The sequence below is a fragment of the Zootermopsis nevadensis genome, unplaced genomic scaffold (genome assembly GCF_977971745.1).
Source record: "Zootermopsis nevadensis isolate Lab colony 2312 unplaced genomic scaffold, Znev_1.0 Znev_ptg000017l, whole genome shotgun sequence".
NCBI lineage: Eukaryota > Metazoa > Arthropoda > Insecta > Blattodea > Termopsidae > Zootermopsis > Zootermopsis nevadensis.
The window spans coordinates 8,144,318-8,170,323 of NW_028259149.1; the positions used below are offsets into that span (position 1 = coordinate 8,144,318).

General features: G+C 37.1%; 2 protein-coding genes across 9 annotated transcripts in view; one reads left to right on the forward strand and one right to left on the reverse strand.

Annotated features, from left to right (window-relative positions):
• LOC110834051 (GTP-binding protein Di-Ras1) overlaps window positions 1-26,006 on the forward strand; it is a 138,323-nt gene that overhangs the window by 97,678 nt on the left and 14,639 nt on the right. For 4 of the 7 annotated variants that reach the window (XM_022072829.2, XM_022072828.2, XM_022072830.2 and 1 more), the window contains one exon: window positions 15,832-15,888. The exons of 2 other annotated variants lie outside the window; for them this stretch is intronic. The gene's annotated coding sequence lies outside the window, so the exon portion shown is untranslated. Of the gene's footprint in view, window positions 1-14,373; window positions 14,467-15,831; window positions 15,889-26,006 lie in introns of those variants that run through there. One more of the 7 variants, XM_022072831.2, reaches the window with a different exon arrangement.
• On the reverse strand, window positions 9,263-25,885 carry LOC110834049 (lipase member H). Of its 2 annotated transcripts, XM_022072820.2 has the most exons (7): window positions 25,373-25,884; window positions 16,978-17,050; window positions 14,274-14,419; window positions 13,157-13,411; window positions 12,616-12,804; window positions 11,811-11,970; window positions 9,264-10,478 (listed from the first exon to the last, which is right to left on the reverse strand). In XM_022072820.2, exons 1-7 carry the CDS (start codon window positions 25,404-25,406, stop codon window positions 10,073-10,075), a joined length of 1,263 nt encoding a protein of 420 aa, XP_021928512.1. In that variant the 5' UTR covers window positions 25,407-25,884; the 3' UTR covers window positions 9,264-10,072. The 2 variants fall into 2 exon arrangements, with proteins under 2 accessions (XP_021928516.1, XP_021928512.1); XM_022072824.2 differs by lacking the exons at window positions 14,274-14,419; window positions 16,978-17,050 and having other exon boundaries at window positions 9,263-10,478; window positions 25,373-25,885.

Here is a 26,006-nt window from a genome sequence, read left to right on the forward strand (position 1 = left end):
AATTCAAATGTACAACCTACGATATATGTCGGAGATTCTCTTAACCTGCTAGTTCGTAACAACAGTTATTTAATAAGTAATTGTTCATGCATCCTCCATATTGTAATTTTACATTGCACAAATAATTCCTTATTTCTTTTGTAACAGTCTGCCATTTTTTCCTTCTTTTTATTCTAAATTTAATTTCTGGCAGACGAGAACTGTTTCGTTACTGTGACAAATTTCCGCGTAATGTGTTTCTGCAGTATCACCAATTTCACCGTCTCTCCCTCGCTCACATGTTAATTACATATAAACGTCTATTACCTCCGTCACAGAGTGACGCTGGCAGTGGAGGAATAATTGCAGGGCCTTGATTGTGTGCCCGAAGGGTTTTCAGGGGTTCTGCTCCTAACATGGTAATGAAATGCTGGTTTATGTGAATCCTCGTAAGATGACTTCGACTCCGTTTATCTCACAGCACGAACATGTATAATCGGTATTGCACTGAGGCCCATGTTGCACTATGATCCACGAAACCTAATTTGCTACATTTTGTTTCACAGAAAGAACTCATAACAAACTGAATATGATACAGTGCGGAGTCTAATTGGTTATTTCTTGCCTTGAACGATGCATCAACTGCATAGGTTATATAGCCCCTTTGATACCCTGATGATTGTCGCCTGTTTTGTAAGTTTGTGAAACTTGGTCTCTGGCTCTACCGAAATATATCGATTGAGGATGTATGAGACCTCAGTGAAGAGAAGAATATTTAGATCTAAGAAAGAGTAATTAAAGGAAATAACATGAATATGGAGATCATTATGTGTTGAGTAGCTGTATAATTTGAATTATTTTTATCGTCATGTTATCGCGGTTTTAGGAACACTAATTTATGTTTATTCTATGAGTTTCTTAAAATGATTTATGCATTAGTCTGTCAGTATTAATTTAGGTATTACCCATTGTCTGCTGTATATTTCATACACATGACGTTTCGGAAGGTGGTTATCCACTCGTATTCAGGTGACTGTACTGACAAATATATTGATTTAAGGCTAGTGGCAACGATTGGCACAGAACCTAGGACTATTTCAGAAGTAAGAAACGACGCCAATTGTAATTGTCTATTCAAAAATCGCACATGAAATTTATTATTTCAAAATAGGATCCGTGTCAGATGTAACGTGTGCGTGTGGTAAGTTTGTTCAAATTCAATGAGCGAAGTATTTAGAGTTTGGTGCAAAAGTTTTGGAAAATCAGCTAATTTTGTGAGCGTATGTTTGTGTGTGTAGGCGAAGTTTAAATTTAATAAGATTGGATTCGTTTTGCTGGAATTTATGTAGACGGTAATGAACATTTTGTTTTCGATACAATTCCTGACATTTTTGTTGTCTGTCTGAGCGACTGGTAGTTTCTGAAGAAGGCCGCTAGATCTTGGAGAAGGTTTTAGTTGCATGTATTCTCCCCTAATTTACAAAAAATTGAGATTATTCAGGCTTGCGGAATGTCGCGAAGTAGCCGTTAAGACCAGTTACATTAGAATAAAAATTCCTTTTCGTTTGCAGCATTCTTTTGAGCCACCTAACCGAAAGAAATCCAATTCCAGGGAAATGAAAATTCCTACTTTAACACTTGGGAATTTTCCTGCTTCAATCTGATGTCCTTACAAGCAGACTTAACACGACAGTATTGCTTTACGTAAGTGGAACGTGACGTCTGCACGACCTGCAGTGTTAACATATGCATTTTTCTTTTCCTCGAGTGACTCATCAGAGTAATTGGAGGGAAGTGGTAAACGCGTGTGAATGGGGCATTCTCACGACAGCGTTTGCACTGCGGTCGCTTCCCCTTATTCCTTTTCTTGTGTCCTTTAATTTTGCATAGAACAAGCGTACGCTATATGTCTACCAGTCACGTTCGCTTAGAACCATAGCCAACGAAGCATTTCTCCACTCCTCCCGCTCGTCATGAACATCGTAAAATAACGGAAATACCTAAGCTGTATGTCTGTTAGCACGGTCTCGTTTTCTTCCTAGCTTTCCATTTTTAATTTCCTTCTTTCCCTTCCCTTCCTTCGTTCCTTTTTTATTTCTATAGAGTCATTTATTAACGCACAAGGAAGTTTGCTGCAAGAAGTATTACTTTTTCAAAGGCAAACTTGGTCTCTCTCATTAAGATAATAATGTAGGTTGATGGAGTATGAGAAACGATTGCCTGTCGTTAGATTTAGAAATATTTATTGCTGAAAGACTGTATATTTATTAGTATATTTATGCCCACATCAATATATTATGAATGAATGAATTTTATTATTCATTACAGTAATTTAAAACTCATTATATAATTTGTTTTTAAAATAGCACGATATGAAGTATAGACGATAGATTACATAGAATCCTACAAATGATTATATTTATTTCGATAAATATTGATCAGATTAAAATGTTTCTGGTAAAATTACTAAGAAAGTTGTTTAATACTTCTGGTATTCTATTCATACATCTGCTTATATTTTTAAATAATAATGAAATGATATATGCGTATAAATTCGTGTACGCGCGCGTATGTATGTGGATAAAAATTACACTGTATGTAATAAGTTAAACGTTGTCAATGGCGGAACCAATATGAAATTTCAGATAATGTATTGATACAAATTAACACAATTGCAATGAATTATATACAGCGGTGCTAGAAATAACACTGAAATTTCATTTACACTTAAAGCAGTCTGTAAGTTTGTGTAGTTGTTTTAGTTTCTGCATCTTTCGTGATTTTTGCAAGAATCATCGGCAAAGTATTCATACAACAGCTCAAAGACAGTGTGTTCAGGTCAAATATAACTATAAACCTGTAGAAAGATGCATAAATTATATTTCGACATTAATGTTTGCCCTATCATCAATGTAGATTATATTTGTAAATAAATTGTTTTATGTGGTCTTGAATATTTAAGAGAAAAAGGTATTTAACACGTAACGACGCACCCCTACGCCCACCATGTCGATTTTAAGATCGTCCAGTTCTTCCCTGGTTGAAGCAGATTCGACTGTAAAATTTCGCAACACAGTAGATATGCCAGTCTTGATCTGCCCACACAGTTCTGTGACCCTACGCTAAAAGGACCGTAGCTAAAAGGGTGTCACTTTGTCTGTTTTCTGATTGCGGCCGAAAGCGCTCTGGGTCAGGAAACAGACAGGGTTCCGGTGTGTCTTGTGAAGATCGAACGCCACAGAACAGCCGGCTGGAAGCTTGTATCCGTTAATGTCGGCGTCCTCTGTCAGATGGCGTGCTATTAAGTACTTTCGGGAACAGTCTAAGACTTTCTTTGGTTACCTGATAAATGTACAGAATAATATAGGAAACTAATTAGTCAGCGACAAACATAATTCTTAAGCCTTGAGTGGTTAGCATTCCTGCTTCGTATCGGGAGGTTCTGGGTTTAAATCTCGGCCCAGAGACCGGCTATCTTGACTGGGTGAAAAGACGTCAAAGAAAGTAGTCACTGTAAAAGCTTCAAATTTTATATAGCCTTATTGAGATTATTCGTGGTTTTACTCGGTCTCTTCAGGCATGTCTCGGGTTAGTATCTTACGTTAGATCACTATTGCTTCCTTCCAAAACCTTTCATATTTATGAGTTGTTTGAAAATTTAATATAGTTTTTCTGTTACCGTAATGAATATATTTTGGAACGAAAATGCTCCGAGCCGAGTCGTTGCTGCAAGTGACTTTATCATCTGTCGAAATCTCGCAGCTACACTGTTTTCGTCTTCCTTTGTTCTGTTTTCCAATTTTGCCCCGTACTTGCTGTAATGCGGGTAAAAACAGCACCATGCAAATTGTTTGTTTTTCAGCGGCAGCGCGCAGGATCCCGACATGCTCACATGCGTCCTAAGGCGACGCTGGTGCCAGGCGCCTGACAATTTGTTCCTTATTATGTCTGAGGTTCTGCGCTTCGTGGGGTGGCTTACACCCTTACGCCCTAGACTACCAAGATGTACCACGTACGTTAATGAACAACCTTCTCACACGAATCAGAGTTTGTGTGTAAATTTGGTGAACTCGGACGTTAGAATGTTTTATGGAAAATTTTAATTATTTATTATTGGGGGGGGGGTCACGTAACAAACTTTACACTTCGTATGCTGTATGTCTTCCTGTACATTTTAGGTTTTTCCATTTATAAAATTTGTTATAAATTTTATTCCAATTTTGTGTCATAGACACACGCCTACACTAATAAGATGTTTACAATAAGAAACGATTTAAAAAATGTACCAAAAATTAAATGTCCTCTGAGTGAATTTGTACACCCTGCTCCATTGAGTAAGTTAGTTACTTAGTTACCTTCTGCTCGTTTTTCAATCGTACTGTAAGTGATATTGATGTAAACTAACAATGAGTTGCAAATGTAATGAGACAGCAAAAAAATTATTTCCACTGTTACAAATCATGGTCTTACCTGTAAGGAACACTGTTCATTGTATGGAAAGAGTTAACTGAGACTAACACCTAAATAAATTACCATTTCGACGTACGTCATATTTTGGAGGTCATGATAGCTGGCGTGCCGATTCGGATTATATCGGTGAGCGATCTCGTCCTGGAAATGGAAATGCAGCCCGATCAGCGTAAGGATGAAGCATTTGTGGCTGGCCGCCGTTTCGTGACCAACCACAATCAGCGTTCGCCTCGCATGATTTTTTCCCCCGTAGACTCTGTAATTCTGACCCTTTGTGCTCGATCATGGGGTCAAGAAACGCCAGTCCCTTCTCAGTTTGTGGGGCGGAAGATAACTGAATCTCTATTATGAACATGGATTGTCTATTTCAAAAGTTTCATTAATGTAAGAATTTGTGATGTGTTGAGGACGACTGACTTCTGGGATATTTCACCTTGTAGTCTGGTAGAAGTTTGCCGACTTTTCAGAGGAGCGTATTGCCTCCATCACCAGGGAAATGTTGATGGAAGTAGTAAGCACCTTTTGTCCAAGAATTAGCATTAAAAATGTCCATAAACTGTTCTAGAATCTTGAAATGAAATATGAGGGTTATAATCTTTGTGAGTCTTCTCCATTTTTCACCTCCATTCATTATTAAAACCATCGCCACATATCTCTACCAGAACTTTCTGTAACTTTGATTCGTAAACAAATTTCTCATTTCCGAGAATAATTCCGAGATCCTTAGGTTTACTTAGGAACACGAATAATGAAAGTCTCAAACACAAGCGACATATAGATGTGTATTCGTTCTGTGTTTTGCAAAGTTTCTGATATAACTTTTAATTATATATTCGAAACACCAGGGAATTTTAGAATCTAATTATCTTAAACGGCGCCTTGATCACTGACATTTAAAAGCTGTTAGAGATGTCAATATCACTAACAGAAAAAGCTATAAAAGAATTTCTGTATGTCTCATAATGTATTCAAACATTTTAGAGACGAAGTTCTTAGTTGAGAAATTTATTGTTCTTATTTCCCCCACGAATAATTAATGTTCGCTTTGTCTAAAACACTTTCGAGTCGTGAATTTGTGCGTCTCTTGTTCATAAACTTTTCCAGCCAACATTTACTGCGAACATAAACACTTATATCACATTACAAACCCACTAGACTATCAGGTATGAATAGACACTCAAAGTTCGTAAGTTTGAGTTCTCAAACTATTTATTTCTAAGAACTTTGTCAGATATATAAATTAATTTTGGTAGAGCAGAAAATTTCCTCACTGAAATGACGAAGTCTGTAGACATTAAAATTATTCCTCGCATGTCACAGTCATCTAAACGAAAAACTAGCTTGTACCACCAAGATTACAGAACAGAACTGTCGCCTGCAAGCTCACTTCCGCCTCAGTCTTGACACCAAACTAAAAACCCAACAACCCAATTTATACAAACCTGGGATCTGCAATACAGCCTAGACAAAATTGTCAGAACGACAATAAAGCGTATTTCTGCGACGTAAGATAATTTACTTGAAACATAGCTTCTTGAAAGAAATAGAGAATTAATGGAAGGTGAAACGATTTCCTATTAAATGTACTATTCCTTGATACACGATGCTGCTGCACAAGCATTTATTTGATGCATTACTTTATGCCAGCGTGGTACAGCTAAGCTAAGTCTTAAAAAGAATTAAAATGTGTCGACAGATTTTAATAAAACTCCGTAGTATCACATGCCTTTAAGTTGTTAGATGCGGACAGACGGATTCGCGGACCTTCGGGCATAGATTTTAACAGGATGTGCAGAAGGCTGCGACCGTGCCTAAAACAATATATTCTGGGTCTCAGTTAAACCTATAAACCATACTAAAACGTTTTATATCGCGGAATCTACTTCCCGTGTTTTGTCAGTGAGGGTTCTGCTACTTTCGCATATTACAGACTGTAAACTGTGTTGAAATACAAAGAGACTGTCGCCTGTTTTAAGGTACGGTATTGAAAATCGATAGACACACGGCTTTTATATTTTGTGCGAGTGAGTGAGAAGAACATACAAAAAGAACAATGATTGGTAGCTCAGTAAAAGGAATTGGGTCCTTATGTAGATGCATGGATTTGATCCCAGACAAGTGTTAAATTTCGATGTGTATGAGAGGCTTTAAGGTTCAAACTTCGTCCTATTCAGTTTGTATCAGAGGCAGATTTTGTAGATGTACAAAGAAGCTTGCAACCCATTGCTTCTTAATGACTGATCCCGTTTTTTTTACTTATTTTCTTACATTCTTTCTATGGATAGATGGCAGGACAATATTATGATGGATATAAATAAATGTGATATGAAGCTGTGGACTGGATTATTCATATATCTGAGGAAAATTACCTCTAACGAACTCTTGTGTAATTAACATTCGGGTTCTATAAAAGGCAGTGACTAGCTGAAGTTCTGAAGGACTTTTCTCCACGTGGGCCTAGTTATTTGGCATGTTTAGAACAGAAACATTCGTAAATTTGACATTGTCTTTTTAAACTAGTGAACATGATACTGAATTCGGGCGTATGTGTATCTCACCCCACCACCACCCACCAATCCGTCGTCCTTTATTAATCGATCTGTGAAACCAAAATGATTCCCGGCGGCAATGTAAATATGTGCAAATAACAAATGAATCGCCCTGATGACGGAGGCAGTATGGCCTCTGAAACGTTGGTAAACATCGACCAGACTACACAGCGCAACAACCCAGAAGACAGAACTCTTCATACTCATCGCTGTGAAAACCTCAAATCTTAAATAATAAATGATTGGGAGTTGGAGACAGAAAACTCCAACTTGTGCGAAAGACCATTAATCACACTGTGGAGAAACAAAATAAAAATGGCTGTTCAGTGTATTTATAGGTCTTTAGGACGATTTCATTGATCCCAAGTATCGCCATTTCAAAACACGCTCTGAAGAAGTCGTAAAGGAGGTAAGTTAGTGGCTCGTTTAATAATGAAATCTGCAATGCGTGAGAGACCTCGACTGCCTTGCCAAGGACTTCATTGATAATGAGCGGCTCGTGAAGACGCAGAACGTCATAAAGTAATGCAATTCTTTGCTTGTTCAGATTGTTCAAATGTTTATGAAAGGTTGTTCTGTTTTGTTTTGACGAACAGTCTGTCACTACACAAAATTGGATATCACTGGTAATTAATTATAATATTCAAGTCTTCAATGAGATTTAGAAAGGAATGCTTGTTCATTGTAACGATTTGTAATACGTATTGTCATAGCCAGTGTAGTTGGGGGCACAGATTAGCATTTTTAACACAGAATAATAATCGAATCCAAATTATAAAAATATTTATAATTCTTGTCGATGTTGATGTCCTGACCTCAAACGCTGTACAGACTTGTGGATGGATACCAACGTTTAAGAGAAACATACTGCCACCATCTTCAGGTTTGAACCTTGAAAGATCGAGGCAGATTATTTGTGATTTATTTCTCATCAGCGTCTTCAATGAAATGCTGGTATAGTAGTGCCTTGATATGGATTAAGATCGCTTCGTTTTCTATTAGCATTTACGATCATCATATTATTCCATGTTACACTCGGTTTAAAAGCGCCGTTAAAATAACCAATAACGTATTAGAAACCGTCAAAGCCTTTATACAGATTCTCTTCGTGCTATTGAACATCTAATAAAAACCCATATATAAATGATAAGAGATACAGATTTTGAAACAGATTTACTTTGGCCGTTTAAGTTCTGTTTCAAGAACATGGGATGTGTCGAAAGACTCCATCAGTATTTAACGTCACTGAATCATATGGGCAGAGTTTCTGAACCGAACGTAATGAAAAATATTTATAAGCGTCAGTCGTCCGGGCAATTGTTCCCCAGTCAGGAAAGAGGCTTTAATACCCAAGACTAGACAATTCTTGAGAGAATATTTGAGGTCCTACGGATTACAAATTCGATGTATCGCCCTAAGGATAATCAGTCCCTCTATTTCGCCAATGCAACAACAACAACAATAACGTTAAGATAATTAATTGCCCTCGCTCCTTTCTGTTTGGATTCCGACAACCACAACACCCTCTAGTGGCAAGAAATTCAGTGCAGGCCTGTACCTGGCCGACAGCTGTTTTCGTTTGAGGAATAGTAATGTATCTGACACAGCACTGAATATTTTAAAAAACAAAATTATATGACGATTTTAATATTCCTATGCCCCAAAGGAACGCAGTATTTTAGGCGGGCTGCCAGTAATTAAATTACGTTCCTTGTGGCATATTTTTATCTCAGCCCTTAATCAATTATTAATTTAATAGATGTCTGCCGCAGGGGATTATATTTTCGGGCTGTCAAAAGTATTGAATCGATGGCAGTGTTGATAGTGTATTCCTTCTTTAATTTTCTTGATGATTTATTTTATTATTTGCCTTCGCCTACGTTCCCTGATAACTGCAATTACTTTTATAGGGGCAATGGAGTTGTTGCGTGTTCCGTGGTGTTTCCATTGTTTACATAAGCAGAGGAGGGGAAGTAAACCAGATCAAATCAAATTTCAGAGAAGAAACTGCTTTCATTACGCTACTTCTAATTTTGTAGTCGGCATGTTCATGGAGATTTGCAGTATTCCGAAAGAAAGCTTTTTCTTTAATTTTTGTTTTCGACAATATATTTGCCATAAATTTTCAATATTGAAACTTGTAAGAGAGCTTTTGTTTCGAAATTTATGCTCCGTGGAAAATAATCAGACTGTACATAGTAAAAGCAAGTAGAAATAGTAGGTAGAGGGTATTATTTCTATGTAAATAAGTGATTGTTGTCAACCGGGTCCTACTTACATACCTACAGTTGTTGTAAGAACTGCATTTGCGCATGCGAGATTTTAGCTCTTCACGGCGGAGACGGGAACTTTGAGCCTCTCGTATTTGGGCTTCTAGAATATATTTAACGAAGCTAATTATAGAACAGAATTAGAAGTGATTGCAAACGCATTAAAATGGAAGTATTTCTCTTATTCAATAAGTCACGTTTATCTGGATTTTTTCAGTTTTATTTGCTTTACCGATTTTTCTGCTACAGTAATGCTGATGTTTATTCATCTTATTCTACAAGTCACAACTGGTGGAATCCTTATTATACTACTAATAGGACATTCAAAATATCTACAAATATCCTCTCCTACAGTCCATACTTTAGTCTCATCTTAACATTTCATCAGTGATATATTTCTTAATTAGTAAAACAGTATATCAAATAGCACCATTTTAAATATACTGTGGCATGTCTGCAATTAATTAGCAATTCGCAACACGAAATAAATCCACTGAGCCGAGTTGCTGTTGGGGAATGTATAGTTTCTCGGACAGCTGCATTTAAAATAATTTATTTTCGGGAGTAATAGAAAAACAAAACACATTTCCATTTCGGAATCTTATGATGATAAAGACAAAATGGTTCCTGGGTTTCTGTATTATGTTTGCAAGTATAAAAGTCAGGTAACATGTGCTAAATAGTGTTAAAATTGAGCAAATACAATAAGAAGGTTCAGACCTCGGATTACAACTATAGAGGCGAATGCTCTTCCGTAGTCTGGTCGATCCATGACGCATTAAGTTTGCTTCACGGCTGCGCTGTCTAAAAACTTGCTAAATTAAAGGATCTTTTTTGCTTAGTTACATTTGCCCACCTGCAGTAAACCATCACTACATTTAAGGATAGGACCAAAATAAATATAACGAAGAGAACTATCAGAAGTATAAAAATTGACAAAAACGGGCTAGTGGCAGCTGCTTTTCTCTCAGTTTTTGAGACGTGAGTGTCATTATTAACTTGAATGCTTGGATCTGTTGGTCCATTGGAAAAATATTGGGTAGTCCGTGGCGCATTCTCAGAGCCCAGTGAGTTCTTGCTATTTATATCCGTCGCGTAACTACTGTTGCAGTTCGGCGAGGGTGTGGAAATATCTTCAGCAGCTGTGGCACCTTGACCTTCGCCATAAGGCGCCTCGGAATTGGTTTTCAGATAGAACTTTCCTCTTGCGCTGTAATATTAAAACAGTTTCAGACGAACTCATGCATATGTAATGTGAGTAAATAAAACTGCTGTAAAACTGAGTGGCGTAACACGTTCTCTGAGCGTTTGTATTCGCCTTGTACTGGGAACACAAAAATTTACTGTCTCAGCAACTTTACAGACTTATCTCTACCTGTTCTCTGTGATGCATTTTAATAATATCCTACCATCTAAAGCGTTCCGTTGTGTAATTTTATTTTTTCCCTCTTCTTTTTATTTCTAAATCCTCCCTTCAGCGTGTTCTAGAATACAAACTTAATCGTACAAATAACAGACTAAATTTTATTGCTTTCCTACACCCCTCCACGGAATTGAAGTGTTTGAAGTTATAGGAGCGGTTTTGGTGGCATCACTGTTTTAATTTGAAATAATATTATGTTGCATTAAGAGATTGTGTCCAAATAACGTATAAATGACACATGAACAAACTCACATTCTCGTATACCAGAATGTGTGACGTCATAAATACAAAAGGTATAGATATATATATAGGAACATATATGAAATTGTAGCATATGTTTGTGTGCACACATACATGTAATGTGTGTGCATGTGTATTTGTGCATGCATGTTAATAAACAAGCGGAAAACAGATAGTACCTGATCAGCGCGTTCGTGCGTTTTAAAATCTCACTGAAGTTGGGGTGGTTATTATCGAATTCCTTGGAGGCATGGATTCAAATCCATTTCCTGTTCTCGTATGTGTAGGCAGAGCTCTTGCGGTTCGCTAATCCCACATGCAGAAACTCTTACTAAATGTGTGATAGATAAAATTAAAAATAAAGTATGTGCTTCTAACCGGAAATTTCTGAATTGTATTCTATACTGAATCGTATAAGTACAGTGTTCAGTTTTACTTCTAAATGTTGTGTAAATACGCATTTACGTCCAGCTGAAGCAAACGATATTTTTATAGATCTTAAGAACATTTATAATTGTTTAACAAGAGTATGATCCAACTGTTCCTTCCGACGTAAACTCATCTTTGACAAGTAGATGGTCTTGAATTATCTTCCACGAACGTTCCGATATCAAGACCCCAACGAAATACTGATTTTTTTTAGAATAGATGTTTAAAAGTTTTACGTAGCTTGGATGATGTTTCTATATGTTTCCATATGTTTCCATTGTTCATAGATTCAAGCGTAGAAGCTTCCAAATTCTGATTTCTTCCTCACAGTTTCATAAAACGTACCTTTATTACCAATTTTCTACATTCTCTGGATTGTCCACTCAGAGATGTGATGCAGAAATGAGTAACACACAGTAAGGATTAAAATGGAAGAAAAAGACAATATACCTCGTTGGTGCGAAAGCACCCATGAAGACTTTAATGTTTCCATGGCATTTTCCTTGCTTGAAGTTGTTCCATGAGTCACAGAGAGAGGCTGGAAATGCCAACGGCCTGTACACTGACTCGGCGAAGTACGTACACGCCATACGGTGACTGCAGACTAAAGCTGCAAAGAAAAATGGGTCTTGGCGTCACAGCAGAACTGTTCGTAAGGCAGAATAAATAATTTTATGTCTACGGATACTGCAACAACAATAAGCAATAATTTAAACTTTTCCCATCCTTTATTTTTAATAAATAAGAATAAATTGTAACATATAATGATAGCGAAGAAGAATTTACGGATACCCTTTAAAATCTTTCGAAAAGATGCAAAGAATTCCGTAGAATGGATTAAGTTCTTCGCGATTAGTGTGAAGAAAACTACATGACCGTAATCGTAGTAATAAGAATTATTTATATTGTATTATTACTCATTAATATTACGACTTAAATTTCAAAAATTTATCGATGTGGAGAATATATAAAGATACCGAGAAGTATACCAATAATTTACTTCAATTCTAGGAAGTTTCGACAACATTTTTGTGAATGAAAACTCGTCCAGGCTATTTCGTCCAGAGACACTTTGCCTGTATGTCTATTGAGCTTATTTAACTTAGATTTTAATAGTTTATTTAACGACGCTGGCGCTGCGAGAAGTCTACATCTGACAGCCCTGGGCATCTGCTTAGTTTATCAATCGGATAAAGCGACCGTCTGCGTGGCCTAGCCCAAGAATTGAGAAGAACCTCGGTTCTTCGGCATTAACCTTCCTCGGCGGAGCACGGTGGTTGGGGCGCCTTGCCGCCGTTTGGGTAGAAGTCTGCGTGTCCAACGGGCTCCAAGAAGGACAGAAAGCCACTTGCAGTGTGGATCACCTGGACGAACTCCGCATCGCCAGCATCCAAGCGCTCATCATTAGTCCTGATCTCGAATTTTGGTTTAGCTGGATCCAGAGCTGCTCACACAAATTGTTTAGGTTAAAACCTGAAGATGACTGACATCTGGGATGTTGAACCGCACAGTCTGGTAGAAATTCGAGAGCGGCATACTCATCGCCCTGATGATAGAGGCAGTAAACTCCTCTGAAACCTCGGTAAATTCTTACCAGACTGTAGGGTGCAATATCCCAGAAGAGAGTCACCTTCGGAATCTTCGCCGTGAGAAACTGGAATCTGAATTTTAGGCAATTCTGTATTGAATGCTAGAAGTAAATGAGGTATCAGACGACAGTGCAGATGGTGGCTGGGCCTCGGAACATATCAGTGAGCACATTCCTTGCCAGTATGATAGAGAGAGTGAGCACAAACCAGTGATGCGGGGCACCAATCCAGTTTTTAACTGCGAGGCTGCAATTCCTGCCACTTGTGCTCCCAGGCTAAACCCCACGATGTGCAACCCCCGAAGAGCAGTTGTTTGGGTTTCTCGTATCAGACTGTCCAGGAAGTTGGCCAGCCTGCGTCCTGCTTCCATTGTGTTCCGGGCTGCTACGTCGTAGTGTGGTCCACGCGCCAGCATCCACCAGTTGAACACCACAACGTTCAGATCGGACGCATGCAAGTAGGCTGGCGGGTTGAAAAAGAAGTGGTTAGATCAGAGGTAACGCTTATGGTTAAAGGCTCGTAAAATTAGTTGTATGTATTTCTTGATCTATTTAATTATGCTTTATATAGGCCTGTCTTATAGCAATCTTAAGTGGGGCCCTTGCTACTTTGTTCTCGGGTTACAGGTTGTGGTTGGAGGAGAAGGACCCCAGGTACTGAGAGCGTCTGCGAATATATTGAATGAACAGCTGTAGACAACAGACAATGGGTTGTCCAGCAGATTGGGCAAAGTGCTAATAACGTCTCACAGTAAAAATCAGTGTGTTACGGAATCTTACACACGTTTTCGGATTCGTAGAAAATTTGTGTATATATATATATATATATATATATATATATATATTTATATTGTGCAGTATCGAATGACAGACTGGGAAATAAATGGAAGGGTCGTGAATTATTTTAAGGTACTTGCTTAGAGGGGTTTGATGGAGTTTTAAAAAGGCTTTAGTCGAGATAACTGATCGCTGAATTGGCATTCGAACTCAGGTACTTCTGAATATAAAACATTTCTACTAAATCTTGTATGCGTTTGTAGTTTCCCACATTCATACCCCGCTCTCCTTTTTCTCTTTAATTTGTCCACCGTAATAATTTCTGTTAAGAAGTTCAAATTATGAAGGCCTCTGTGTAATTTTCTTAAGTTCAGTCTTACTTTTGCAGTTCGTTTCACATTTCTCACAAGGTAAGTTCTTTGACGGACGATTTCGTGTTCTGCAGCATTTTTAAAACACCTCTTGTCTGTCTGTCTGTCTGTCTGTCTGTCTCGACGCAAGCATAAGAGCAGTTGCCAATGGCATAAGCAGGGAACTTAGGAGCGTACCGTCACGAATTGCTTGCACTGTGTTGCTGTCATGGCTCTCTGTGTATCCATGCACGATGATTACTGTGGCGGTGTCCGTATTGAAATCCGTCATTGTCAAGTTGGACGCGTCCTCTGCCAGGTGAAGGGAGAAATGTGGATGTTTCCTGGTAAACAAAGAAACACTCCGTCAGTGTAACTTCAAGTAGCGAACGTAAGTAAGCATGTGTCCCACTGAAAACAAGGCTTGTTCTTACTAATCAATTCGTTATTTTTTTGTTGGAACGTTTACGGGGTTTTTCCATGAACATCGTTCTATTTTCCAAGAAATGATTTTGAGGCGAGAAACTACGTTGAAGCCTACACCTTCGGGTTTATCTTTTTCATTCTTTAGTTTTTATTTATTTATCTTTATATATATTTCTACCTTTATATCTTTGACTATTTATTTCTTCATTGCATTTCACTTTGTTTCGCCCTTTCTCTGCCTGTTTATTTTCCTCCGTATCCTCTTATTATTTTTAGCCACTCCCTTTTCTTTATTTATGTGCACGTGGTGTGTTGTACAGTCAGTTTTATTTCCTATTTCTTGTTGTAGGAATTTTCAATGAAAATGTAAGGTGACGTGGGGCCGGTAAGACGGCGAAATAAACGGCCGCTTTATATTTTAAACCACAACTCAAAAAGAAAAAAATTAAACTGAAACGTTGTCATAAGGATAATAAAAAGGGTTAGTGTTTTATATTAGCTTTATACTGTTTTTCGTTCTTTTAATGTTTTTGAGCCCGGTGAGTGAGTATGAAGGATTTATAACACTTTAAACTGGGATTCGAATCATAGTGAGGGCCTGTTATGCCTTACATTCGAAGTTCTTTGACGTTGTAGGAGATGTGATAAGATTAAGGGATTCGGAAAAAATTACGTTCAATCAGGCCAGACTAGAAGTAGAAAACTTCTGTAAAATATCTGAAAATCTGTGTTCTGAGCGAGTAACAAACAGTCATTGTCAGTATTTATAGAAAACATTTCAGGAATCTTCAACCCATTTGAACACTTTATACTTTCATCACCAGTAGAACGACGTACTTCTGTCACAAGTCGATGATATTCTTGCTACTGACACGCAGTAAAATGTAAGAGTTTACGATGAGGTCGTGTCTGTCATTTCTGCAAGCGCAGTAATATCACTGAGTACTATGTTAGAGTTACGAAGTTAAAACTATTCTAAGCAGGAAACAATAAACCTGTTTGTAAAACGTGCTGTGTCCTATGGATCAATAAAAGTGGTCTTGGCTTCGAAAGAATAAGTGAATATTGAAATGTCCATTAACACTTTTCGTTCGATACAGTCATAAGTAAAGACATCGCCAAAAGATCTTTTAAACATAACCTCAACTCATCATTCTTAATCGAATTTATGATTAAATTAACCAATATGCCGGGCCCAAAATCCAGCTGATACCGAATTATATTTACTCGGTTGCCTGTAATTTTTTCCCATCCGTTCGATCATTATATTTCACAACAAAGCTTTGTTTAAATCAGAAACTCTGGTAACTTCGTCTTCTTTTGTTTCCAGGCCCTCTTCCTGTTTCAAGAGACAAGACAAACGAGCACCTTATTTTAGACAGTAAAGGTAAGCGCATGTGTGCATTCCATTAATGAGGCAAACAAAAAACAGTGTCTGAAGAGAGAGAAATACAATGCATTATTTATTTGCGGGTGGTGGTTGATAATTATCTGCTCTGAAGGTTCCAAGACACTGTTTGCTCTTCTGTCTGGGTATAAGTATGAGCAAAATTATTTTGGCTAAAGTATTGCCAACACCAAATAACAAAAATAACTTTATCATCAAACAGGAAAGAAGCAAATTAAAAATGCTTACATACAGGAGCCTGTTTATAGGGCAGATAACCGAAAATCGTCTATCGCTTTCTCCATTTTTAATTTGGTTGTCTGCAATATTTAGGGGGATGAAATTATCGTGATTAATATGGATAGAACATGTTTCTTTTAACTGATAATCCTTCACACATCAAAGCTGTGTAAGGAATGAAAGGATGTTTCAAAGCGATGTATTTCGTTTGTAGCACGGAAAGAGGGGTAAATTATCTCAAAAGCCCGCCACTATAAGAAAACTTGCTATTTTGCAAAATGAAAAAATATATAACGAGGTAAAATTTATTTTAAATCGTGTTTTTCCAGTCTCAGGTGTTTAAATTTTTTACCTAGGACAAGTTATGGCGTTACACTCTTTATATTATCAGTTGTAAAAACTTACGGCTCTGTCGAGTGATTTTGCCATGTTAACATGACGGCGAAGGAGGATTGTGTTTCCATAGTGGGGGAGGCAGTATTGAATGAGACACATGTACTACAGGAAACACTAAGTGAACGAAACCAGGAAAACCGCGGTGACTATCGAACTCTCATGTAAGCTTGGTAACATCACCGTAACGTTTTACTGTGATGATGTAAAGAGTGTAGCCCCGTTACTGTTCGTCCTAGATAGAAATATCCTACACTTAAGATTGAAAATGTAATTTTTAGGACGTTATAATTTTTCTTAATTTGTCAAATAACAACCTGTTATGGCCCCTGACTTATGGGACGCTCTGCCTGCGAAACAGACTTTTCTAATTAGCGTCTTGTGTTATAAATTCTTATAAATTTGTGCTTAACAATGTTCCTTTATCTAAGCTTGTTGACACGAATTCTCACTGACCTCGTGTAGAGTTTAAACTGAATTATTGGTAAACCCTCGGTAGGAGGCTCTGATCCGCCCAAAGCCGCGTTCGCTGTAATTAAAACAGATCCTTCAGAAATGAATCGTAACAGATAAATGTGATATATTATTTCCCTCATGAAAAATGGTACAGTCTCGTTTATTTCTTATACAAATACTCTGTTGAAATTCACTTTAAGACATATCTAAGAAAAACAAGAATGTATAAAATACAAGTAATGAAGGAGACAAATTGAGATTCTACAAAATAATAAAATTCCTGCACTTTTGTACGGAATTTAAAATTATATTCATAAGAATAAAATATTTGTAATATTCATTGTGAGTAGTCTTTCTCCTTGAGATTTTTCAACTAAGTTTGTACATATTTATCTTCTGTGTGTGCTACAAGGCCTACTAATTTAATTTCCTTTGCTTGGTCACTATTCATACCTGACTGCAATCAACGTATTCGAATATTCTTGGACTGAACTACGAACTGAAATGTAGGTACCTGCACAATCTTCTCATAAGACAATCTTCGTTTTACTCATTTATAAGTAACGACCCAATAAGGGGTGAAGATTTTACTTCGGGCCAAAATAATGCTATTTTGAAGTGCCCGTGAATGAAAAGCATTTATGATATTTCATTACTTATTTTGTATTAGTATTTTTCTTCTGACATGCGCTGTTTTATTCATACGCCTCTGTACACTCTTACGCGGTGTTCTTATTGCTTTAACTGAAGCATCAATCTTTAAACCATTCAAAATTCCATGTAGCAGCTCTCGTACTGACACGACAGCTTCGCCTGCAGAAGAATGAATCATTGTGTAGAATAAAATATTAAATTAAGGCAGGCAAAATAAGTGACATGAAAGAAAAGGAAGAAGCGGGAATAGGAGATGTAAAATGTGCTGATAATGGGATGAATGTAAAGAGAAATGGGTGTCTGCTGTAACTGAAGTGGGTATGACGAACAATGAGAAGCTACGCTGAGTCTGTTACAGCGTCTAGACATGCTAAGTAGCTCTGCTGAACATAATAATAAGGGCATGAGATGTAATGACTTTAAACACGGTGGTAACTATGTGTACCGTCTGAATCAATATTTAATTAAGTCTTCATATTTTCCACAGAGTGTATTAAATGTTTTTCTCCTAATAAATTATTCTTAAGGTTTACATGCGTCATGTTTGTGTTTTATGATTAAAATATATAATAAAATTCAGGTCAATACACAAACTTTATTTAGATGTTAAAATTTAAAATTTAAATGTTAAAATTTAAAATTTAAATTTGCGCCATTCATCACTATAACGATGTTACAATAGAGCGCCTTCATTCGCTTCACTACATGTTTCGATGCAAAGCATCATCTTCAGGTGTTGTCTTTTAAAACTACTTTATATTATAATGCATGTCTTTCAATATATTAATGAACAAAACGGACGAATATATTGAAAGACATGCATTATAATATAAAGTAGTTTTAAAAGACAACACCTGAAGATGATGCTTTGCATCGAAACGTGTAGTGAAGTGAATGAAGGCGCTCTATTGTAACATCGTTATAGTGATGAATGGCGCAAATTTAAATTTTAAATTTTAACATTTAAATTTTAAATTTTAACATCTAAATAAAGTTTGTGTATTGACCTGAATTTTATTATATATTTTAAATTATTCTTATTTCTTTAGACACAATCAACCAATTAATTTTTGTAATGTTTTCTCTGCGGTAGGAACTGGTTGTTTAAGTGTTATTTTTATCAACTTCTTTTTCCAGAGGACTAAAATACTTAAGTGAGTAGTAATTATCACATAAGCAAAGCAAGGTTTTCTATTCCTTAGAAAATTGTATGAGCTGTTAATGGGGTAGATGTTTTTAGTGAAAGGAGTTGTGTGTAACATTTTGGGAGATCTAAAACGTAAATTAGAAGATAGTATTAAAATGGATTTTAAGGAAGAGGATGTTAGGGTATGGACTGGAATCAAAGATCTCCTTTGGGTAAAGTGGCGGGGATCTCTTGGCTGTCTGAGTGACTATCAACTTTTCAATGATTCTGTCGCATTGACTTTGTTAACTTTAGTTTTTTTCCCGATATGTTCCAGTGTAGAAATCCGTAGAGGTTAATGTATCGGTAATGCTATACACTTACCATGCCTCGAAATTTTGTTACCAAATTTTGTATTATTGTCTTATTCAGTATTTTCTTGTCAGGATACACGGATAGCTAAATGCTTCGTGGACAGTACCAAATTATTTTCATGTAAATTAATTTTCGACAATAGACAGACGTTCTGCTCGTGTTCGCACCAGCACATTTGCTGAAGTGGCGTGGGTAGCGGCCTAGCAAAAAGGGTTAGTTTTACTTGAATGTCACATTGCAGATTGGGAGAGTGTCTATTACAAGACGGTGGATCTGCTTCCGATTTCATTTTTATGCCTTATAATACGTTATTTTTATTAGGTTGCGTTTTAAAATGGTGCATACTCCGCAAAGTCATTAATATAGCCCACTAATACAAAAGTCCCAACTTTTTTTAGACGTTATTCATCATTACCTTCTTGCATTTCATGAAAACGCTGCTAAAGTTATCAAAGAGATTATTTCCCCGCCTCTAAGTGTACGATTTGTTCACATATTCAGCGAACCCCTGATTTATGCGGCAACTTCTCCGACATGTCTGTAACGCGTGTAATCTGAACAGACTTCGCAGGCGTCGATGTCGGTCTTTTGTGTAGGAATGTCGTGTAGACTAATAGTTGGATACCAACGTTTCGAAGGAACATACTGCCTCCATCTTCTGAAGACTTGATGAAACTTTGTTGTGCAACGGGTTCGTAACTTGGGGGGGTTCTGTTTAAACCAACAGCAACTTCGTGACATTACACACACGACTAATTTCTTGTTCACATTACAGGCATGGCGAGTTAGTAACGAGAACTTTGTTTATATTCATTTTGCTGTGTTGGTAAATATTCGAAACTTACAGCATTCACGTTGGTATTACTTAGAATAACATTTAAAGTTTATCTGCAAATATGATAATTGAGATTTTCACTGTGGCTAAGATTTTGACGTTAATGTTTTGGATAGTAACATCGTGTGCATTTCTAGGTCAGTACCAACGTTTCGGAGAAACCTACTGTCTCATTTTTAACGTTCTTGTCATTTATATTAGTAGCACTTCTAAAGTCTGACTAATGGTAACAGCGTTTGTAAAATAGACCGTTTTGCCATCTAGTGACATTTTTGAGAGCTTGTATGCTTCCATAATGACAACTAGATATGCATCAACGAAAAGAAACAAAAAACCTAGTTTATATAATACGCATTATATATTGACAGTGGCGCTCGTAAATCATACAATAAATGTAATCCTAATTACATTCGTGTGCAATGGACAACATATTTCATAAATCCAGCTATTAACCGGTGTCCCTGAACTAGAATTAAATAATTCCATTTAGAGCGCGCACAATCCGCTTTGAAAAATGCACACCAATGGAATAAAGTATCATTATTCTTGTCCAGTTGAATAAACGAAAAATATTCGGCCTTCTCGTATTTCAATTATATCAATTTAAAATAATTTGTAAAACAACTCGTTATTTCTTAAAATTAATAACTCCGAAAGTTTTCTGCCCACCGCAGCTACCCAAATTTGGTGCTACGATTAAGAAAGAAGTCTGTTACGTAATGTATTATAAATTTTTTCTCTGATTGAAATCGACGTAGCAGAATAGAAAGGCAGATAGTGAGAAACCGCAATCATGATATTCGGCCTGATAGATCGAAATTTGCTCCGTTCGAATTTGGAGTGGTGAGCTTTTACCTGGCCAAACTCAGCAACCAACACGTAACTTAACGTTGATCGTGATATTTCACGTTCTCTGGTGGTAAACATGAAGACTGATGTCTTCTGAGATGTTGCGCAATATAGCGTCGTAGAAATTTACTGACATTTCAGAGGTACTTGCTGTGTCCATCATCAGGGCAAGCTGAAACTTCGATCACTCTCTACCAGCCAACACGACACATTTCTGAAGACTGTCATTCTTATATTCGCCACCGTGAGAACTTGAAATCTCACTTTGAAGAATGTAGACTGCTTAAGTAACTTAAGAATCGCAAGGTAATTAAGTGTATTGATTAATACTCGAGTGCGGGCAGACAGATAACAATGTACATAACAATGAAACATCGCAATTCAGTTTTGTTTTGACGTCAAGAGGCCTCGCCTCTCGGCGCCCTACGTCACGGGCTTTCGCGACTATCCTCCATTTCCGTAGAAAAACAGGCAGATCAATCTCGAACCTGATCCCGCCCCGCGTTGTAATGAGACAGCCTTTCGTTCATTACACTGCATCGGGAAGAATTTGAGGTGTGTTGAATGATAACGCAGTTGGCAGAAGGTGACGATTTTTATATCCACCTTGATATTAATTTATTCTTGAGTACAAACAAAACTCAAGAAACCCATTCGTCTAATAATTTCTCGTTTAATATACAATCGAAAGTTCGCTACAATAGAAACACGCAATTAGATCTTATCGTTAACAAGTTCGTATATTCAGGTCTTATTGCTATAGGATCCGTTTTAATATTCATCTCCCGCCTGCGCTGAGGCCCCTCAAGTGTCCTATTCTGTTAATATTTAGCAATTAACATTTTCCATAAAGTTCTTATTTTCTCTCGTTTGTCTTTATTTAATTTTCGTAAAAACAGAAATATTTGGTGAAGCCGAAATAAGTGCACAAAAATAATAGGAAACGATTTCTGCCAGTCATTATTTCTTGAAGTGTGTGAACCCAAGAGCCATTACTGAACTTAATTGCTTTTTCGTTAGAGTTTCTTTATATCAATGTTGAAGTGGTAAAATCCATCCTATCGCCCTTCCGATTAAGAAGCCGAGGTATTTTGACTATGTCCACATCTCTGGTAAAGCTATTTCTACAAGGTTGATTAACTTTATAACTGCATACTTCGGTTTATATTCCCTCGTTCAGTCTTTGTTTATTGAAACCACAACGAAAAAACATTTAAAATGAAAGCCTCAGTCGCTCGTTTGACCATGTATTTTCTTAATGTTTCTTTCCAGTTCATTATCATTGCTATTATTATGTGTTAAATTTACTGATTTAACAATGACACGATGTTATAAATGGAGAAATGTGAATATAAAATTTGACAGAAACGTGAAAATTATCCCACGACTTGAACGTGCAAGTTCTCTCGGAGGAAGCAGGCAACTCTGAAGAGGTAAGGAAAGTCTGAAAATATATTAATATGTACTGACTAGTGTCTCATCAATTTGGCCTCTCTTACGTATTAATAGATAAATCTTCAATACAGTTAAGTTCCTTGTCCCGTACTGAACGTTCATTGAAACTGGAGTGTTGTACGTGATTTACATTTGCGTTTTCATCCTGGAATGTTTTGCTAGTTTCAGTTAATATTAAGAAGTCACTTCGTGAAAAGCTCAGTGATGCCTTGACCTTGAAGTAACAACAGATTCGAGTAAAACATTGACCTTCACTATTTTCTCACCGACTTCCTAAGGTCGCACTGATTACTGAGTACGTTCTGAACGTTGAATTAATTCTTTAAACTACGTTAAACATAACCTAGCACAGGAAGCATTGCATAAAAGGCAAAGTTGACATCTGTATTAAAACACTAGTTTTGAGGATTCTTAATGTCCACATTACATGCAAATGAGTGTTTGATTTGCGATCTCACAGCCTTTATCCTTGACACGAAATTGTGCACTGGAATATGTACTTAAATTTGTATGAACTTATTAATTTTATTTAAAAATTGTAAACCAGAAATTGTGTTTTCTTGTGTGGGGGAGGGGAAGATCATTTATTCTAACTATATTTCATACTGGGAGTGTCCAAATTTATGGTAATTTAACAATAGTTTGTCTTGGGCTTTATAAAGCGAACAGATATCAGCTGCGTAGTTTAACTCTTTAAAACCCAGTGGTAAGTATATGTGCCACGTATTTTTAACAGTCGGTAACTATTTTATATTTACGTGGTGACGTGCTGTGCTTTATTTGAGGAACAAACCAAATTTTGAAATATTATTTAGATTAGCTTCGGTTTTGAAGTGTTAACCAAATCAGTACTGCTGTTAGCAGGAATTTCGGTTTGTAATCTGTATGATTGATTCTTATGTTAGTTAATAATAATGATTCGACTGCAGAAATCACATATCGTAGAATAAGTTTACATGGCAGAGATTCGAACCACATATCTCTCCGAACACCGTATATTTTATTTTTTTGGTTACAGTTCCTAAATTTTTCATTCTTGTTTCTGTTGGATCAAAGAGTATGCTGTTTTGTAGAACTCGGTTCTTTCCATCGCCATTAAATCCATAACAAGCTGCAGTTTCTATTATTCATTATTGTGACACAGAGAAAACCTTAATGAATTATAGGCCACCACCAGTGGCCGTCATCCTACTGCAAATCAACGAGTTTTCATTACCATAGTGTCATCTCTGCGGTGTAATTTTACATAACATTGATAAGGTTAACTTGTTGGAACATGAACAAGGGGAGGTCACTTTAATGTGTATATTTGGCATAGCAGCAGCATCTATATTACAGATATATGCTACGCCGTCTAAAACTGTCTAAAACTTGCTTGCGGTCCTGTGTCAAAATTCCACCCACAGCGTCGTGAAAAATAAATAAGGTCTCCACAACGTTCCAGCGAGTATACGCATATTTACGTTATGTACAAAGTGTCCCAAAAATATGTATACACACATTAAATAATGACATAAAGATATTTTAATAAACTAAACCATTACATACGTGTTAGCGAATATAGTGTGGGTATTAAAAATGAAATTTCGCTTCATAATCACTCAGTTCTCCAAGAAATGTTTTGCCTATTATGACACTCAAAAGTTAATTTCTGTTTTCACCAGAGTCTACAAATGGAACGTATCCTGTGCCAGTTGAATCCAGTTCACGTCCTCAACCCCCATTTCAAAAAAGATTCATATTAATATTATCCTTCAATCTAAGCTTATGTCTCCCGAATAGTCTCAGGTTTTCCGAAGAGAATTCTGTATGCATTTCTTATCTCCCACATGCTTTTTGTATGCCCCCACATACCATCATAAATTCGTCTTTGTGTATGTTATTGTAATACTCGGGACATGATCATTCAGATCATGTAGTATGGTTGAACACACTCTTTTGTGTACATTTGGGAGGAGGTAGACTGTGACACGTAACATTTACCGGACCAGTAAATGTTAGAACCCCCCCCCCCCCCCACAGCAGGTTCCTGCTTCCTTACTTCCTGCCCTTTCTGCCGATCTGCACAAAGAACGTCTGTTCAAAATGAACGTTGAATAGAAAGATAACATTTGAATAGCCCTAGCTATAACTTTCAGCATAAACTCGCAGAGGTGCTACAAAAAGTCCATTCAGAACGTGTGCGAGACAACTGAAGAATTTAATTCCCTCCAAATGTGTTGATACATTTCTCAGGGACCGTAACTGCACGTTTCTATTCACAATTAATTTTTAAACAATTAACACTTTACGTATCTCGTGATAATCTCTAGGTAAGAACTAGTCAATTCCAGAGTCTCTGCCTGCATTAGACAACACAATACAAAAGAATGCCCACATCCATACCGCGAGCAGAATTCCAAGATCCTACTTGCCGTTTATGGCCGTGACATCCATTTTACATTTTCTCCGAACCATTCCTTTTTCTCCCAAGCGGTATCTTCACTTCCAGTATTGTTACTAAAATTTCTTACTCATTTCTAATATCTCCATGCATTCTATATGTTCCGCCGATATCATTTTTATTGGTTATGTGACAATCACAACGAAATAAAATTCAAAACTGAACGCAGTTGATGAGAATTCTGTTATTTATGAATGAAACCAGAATGAATTTTTGATTTGGAACGCTGACTCAGAATGGACACGTAGGCTTTAACGAGGACAGATAATGCAAGGTAAAAGTGAATGGTAGACCTCTCGAAATTCGGGCGTTGAACGAATGGCCAGAATCCTACCTTGTTTATTTCTAGCTCACTACAGTATCACCCGTCAGTCGGGAACTTCTTGTCAATACTACATGAAACGTTGTTGAAGTGGGATTTCTTTTTATGTCAAGTTGCAAGACCGTTATCTGTACTAAATGGAGAGAGACAGAAAATAAACTATGTGATCGCCATACATCATCAACTTCTAAACGACTTGAACTTTATACACTGTGTATTGTGGATCACATTTCTCTTCACTGGGGTCTTCTCAAAAAGTACTTTTTTATTTATCAGTTAAGAATGAATTCTCATTGATTTATGCACAAGCAACCACAGTGTTTTGTCAGTACTTACCCATGAACAAAAGCATGCCAGTAAGCGGCAGCATGTTCACGCCGTGGCAGGACGACCGAAAAGCGGGTCTTCTTCTGTCACCGCTACAGCGCTTGAACCGGAAACTGTGTAAAAACGGAACTTAATATATACGCACACAGTAAAAAAAAAGATTTCACAATTTGTTATGAATTACTAGTTTCGAAACGACTGTAAATTGGTCCTTTTGGCATGCGAACAATAGACGAGTGATGTGCCTTTGTTATGAAGCCACCGTAACAGCTGAAGCGTATACTTTGGAATGAATAACGCAGACTGACCACATGGAGTGAACTATGGACCGTCTGCTTTGTGATGCGCCCTACAAAATGTATTAGGTCGTCAACAATTTCGACATTCCGTAGATCCTCATGCTCCAAGTAGGTCTCTGAGGCTACTCAGTCGATGGCAGGCGTTGTCAACACCACAGACAACCAATGGAAGAAAGATGCTTGTATACGTAACGTGGCGTCATAGACATCTTACCCACAGCCAAGGTTCTATTACAGAATGCTTGAGATTTTTAAGTGACGTAAACCTTGAAATGCCTACCATGTGAAGTGAGGATCAGCAATACAGAGTGAGTCAAAAGTAAGTTTATAAATTTTGTGTGCGT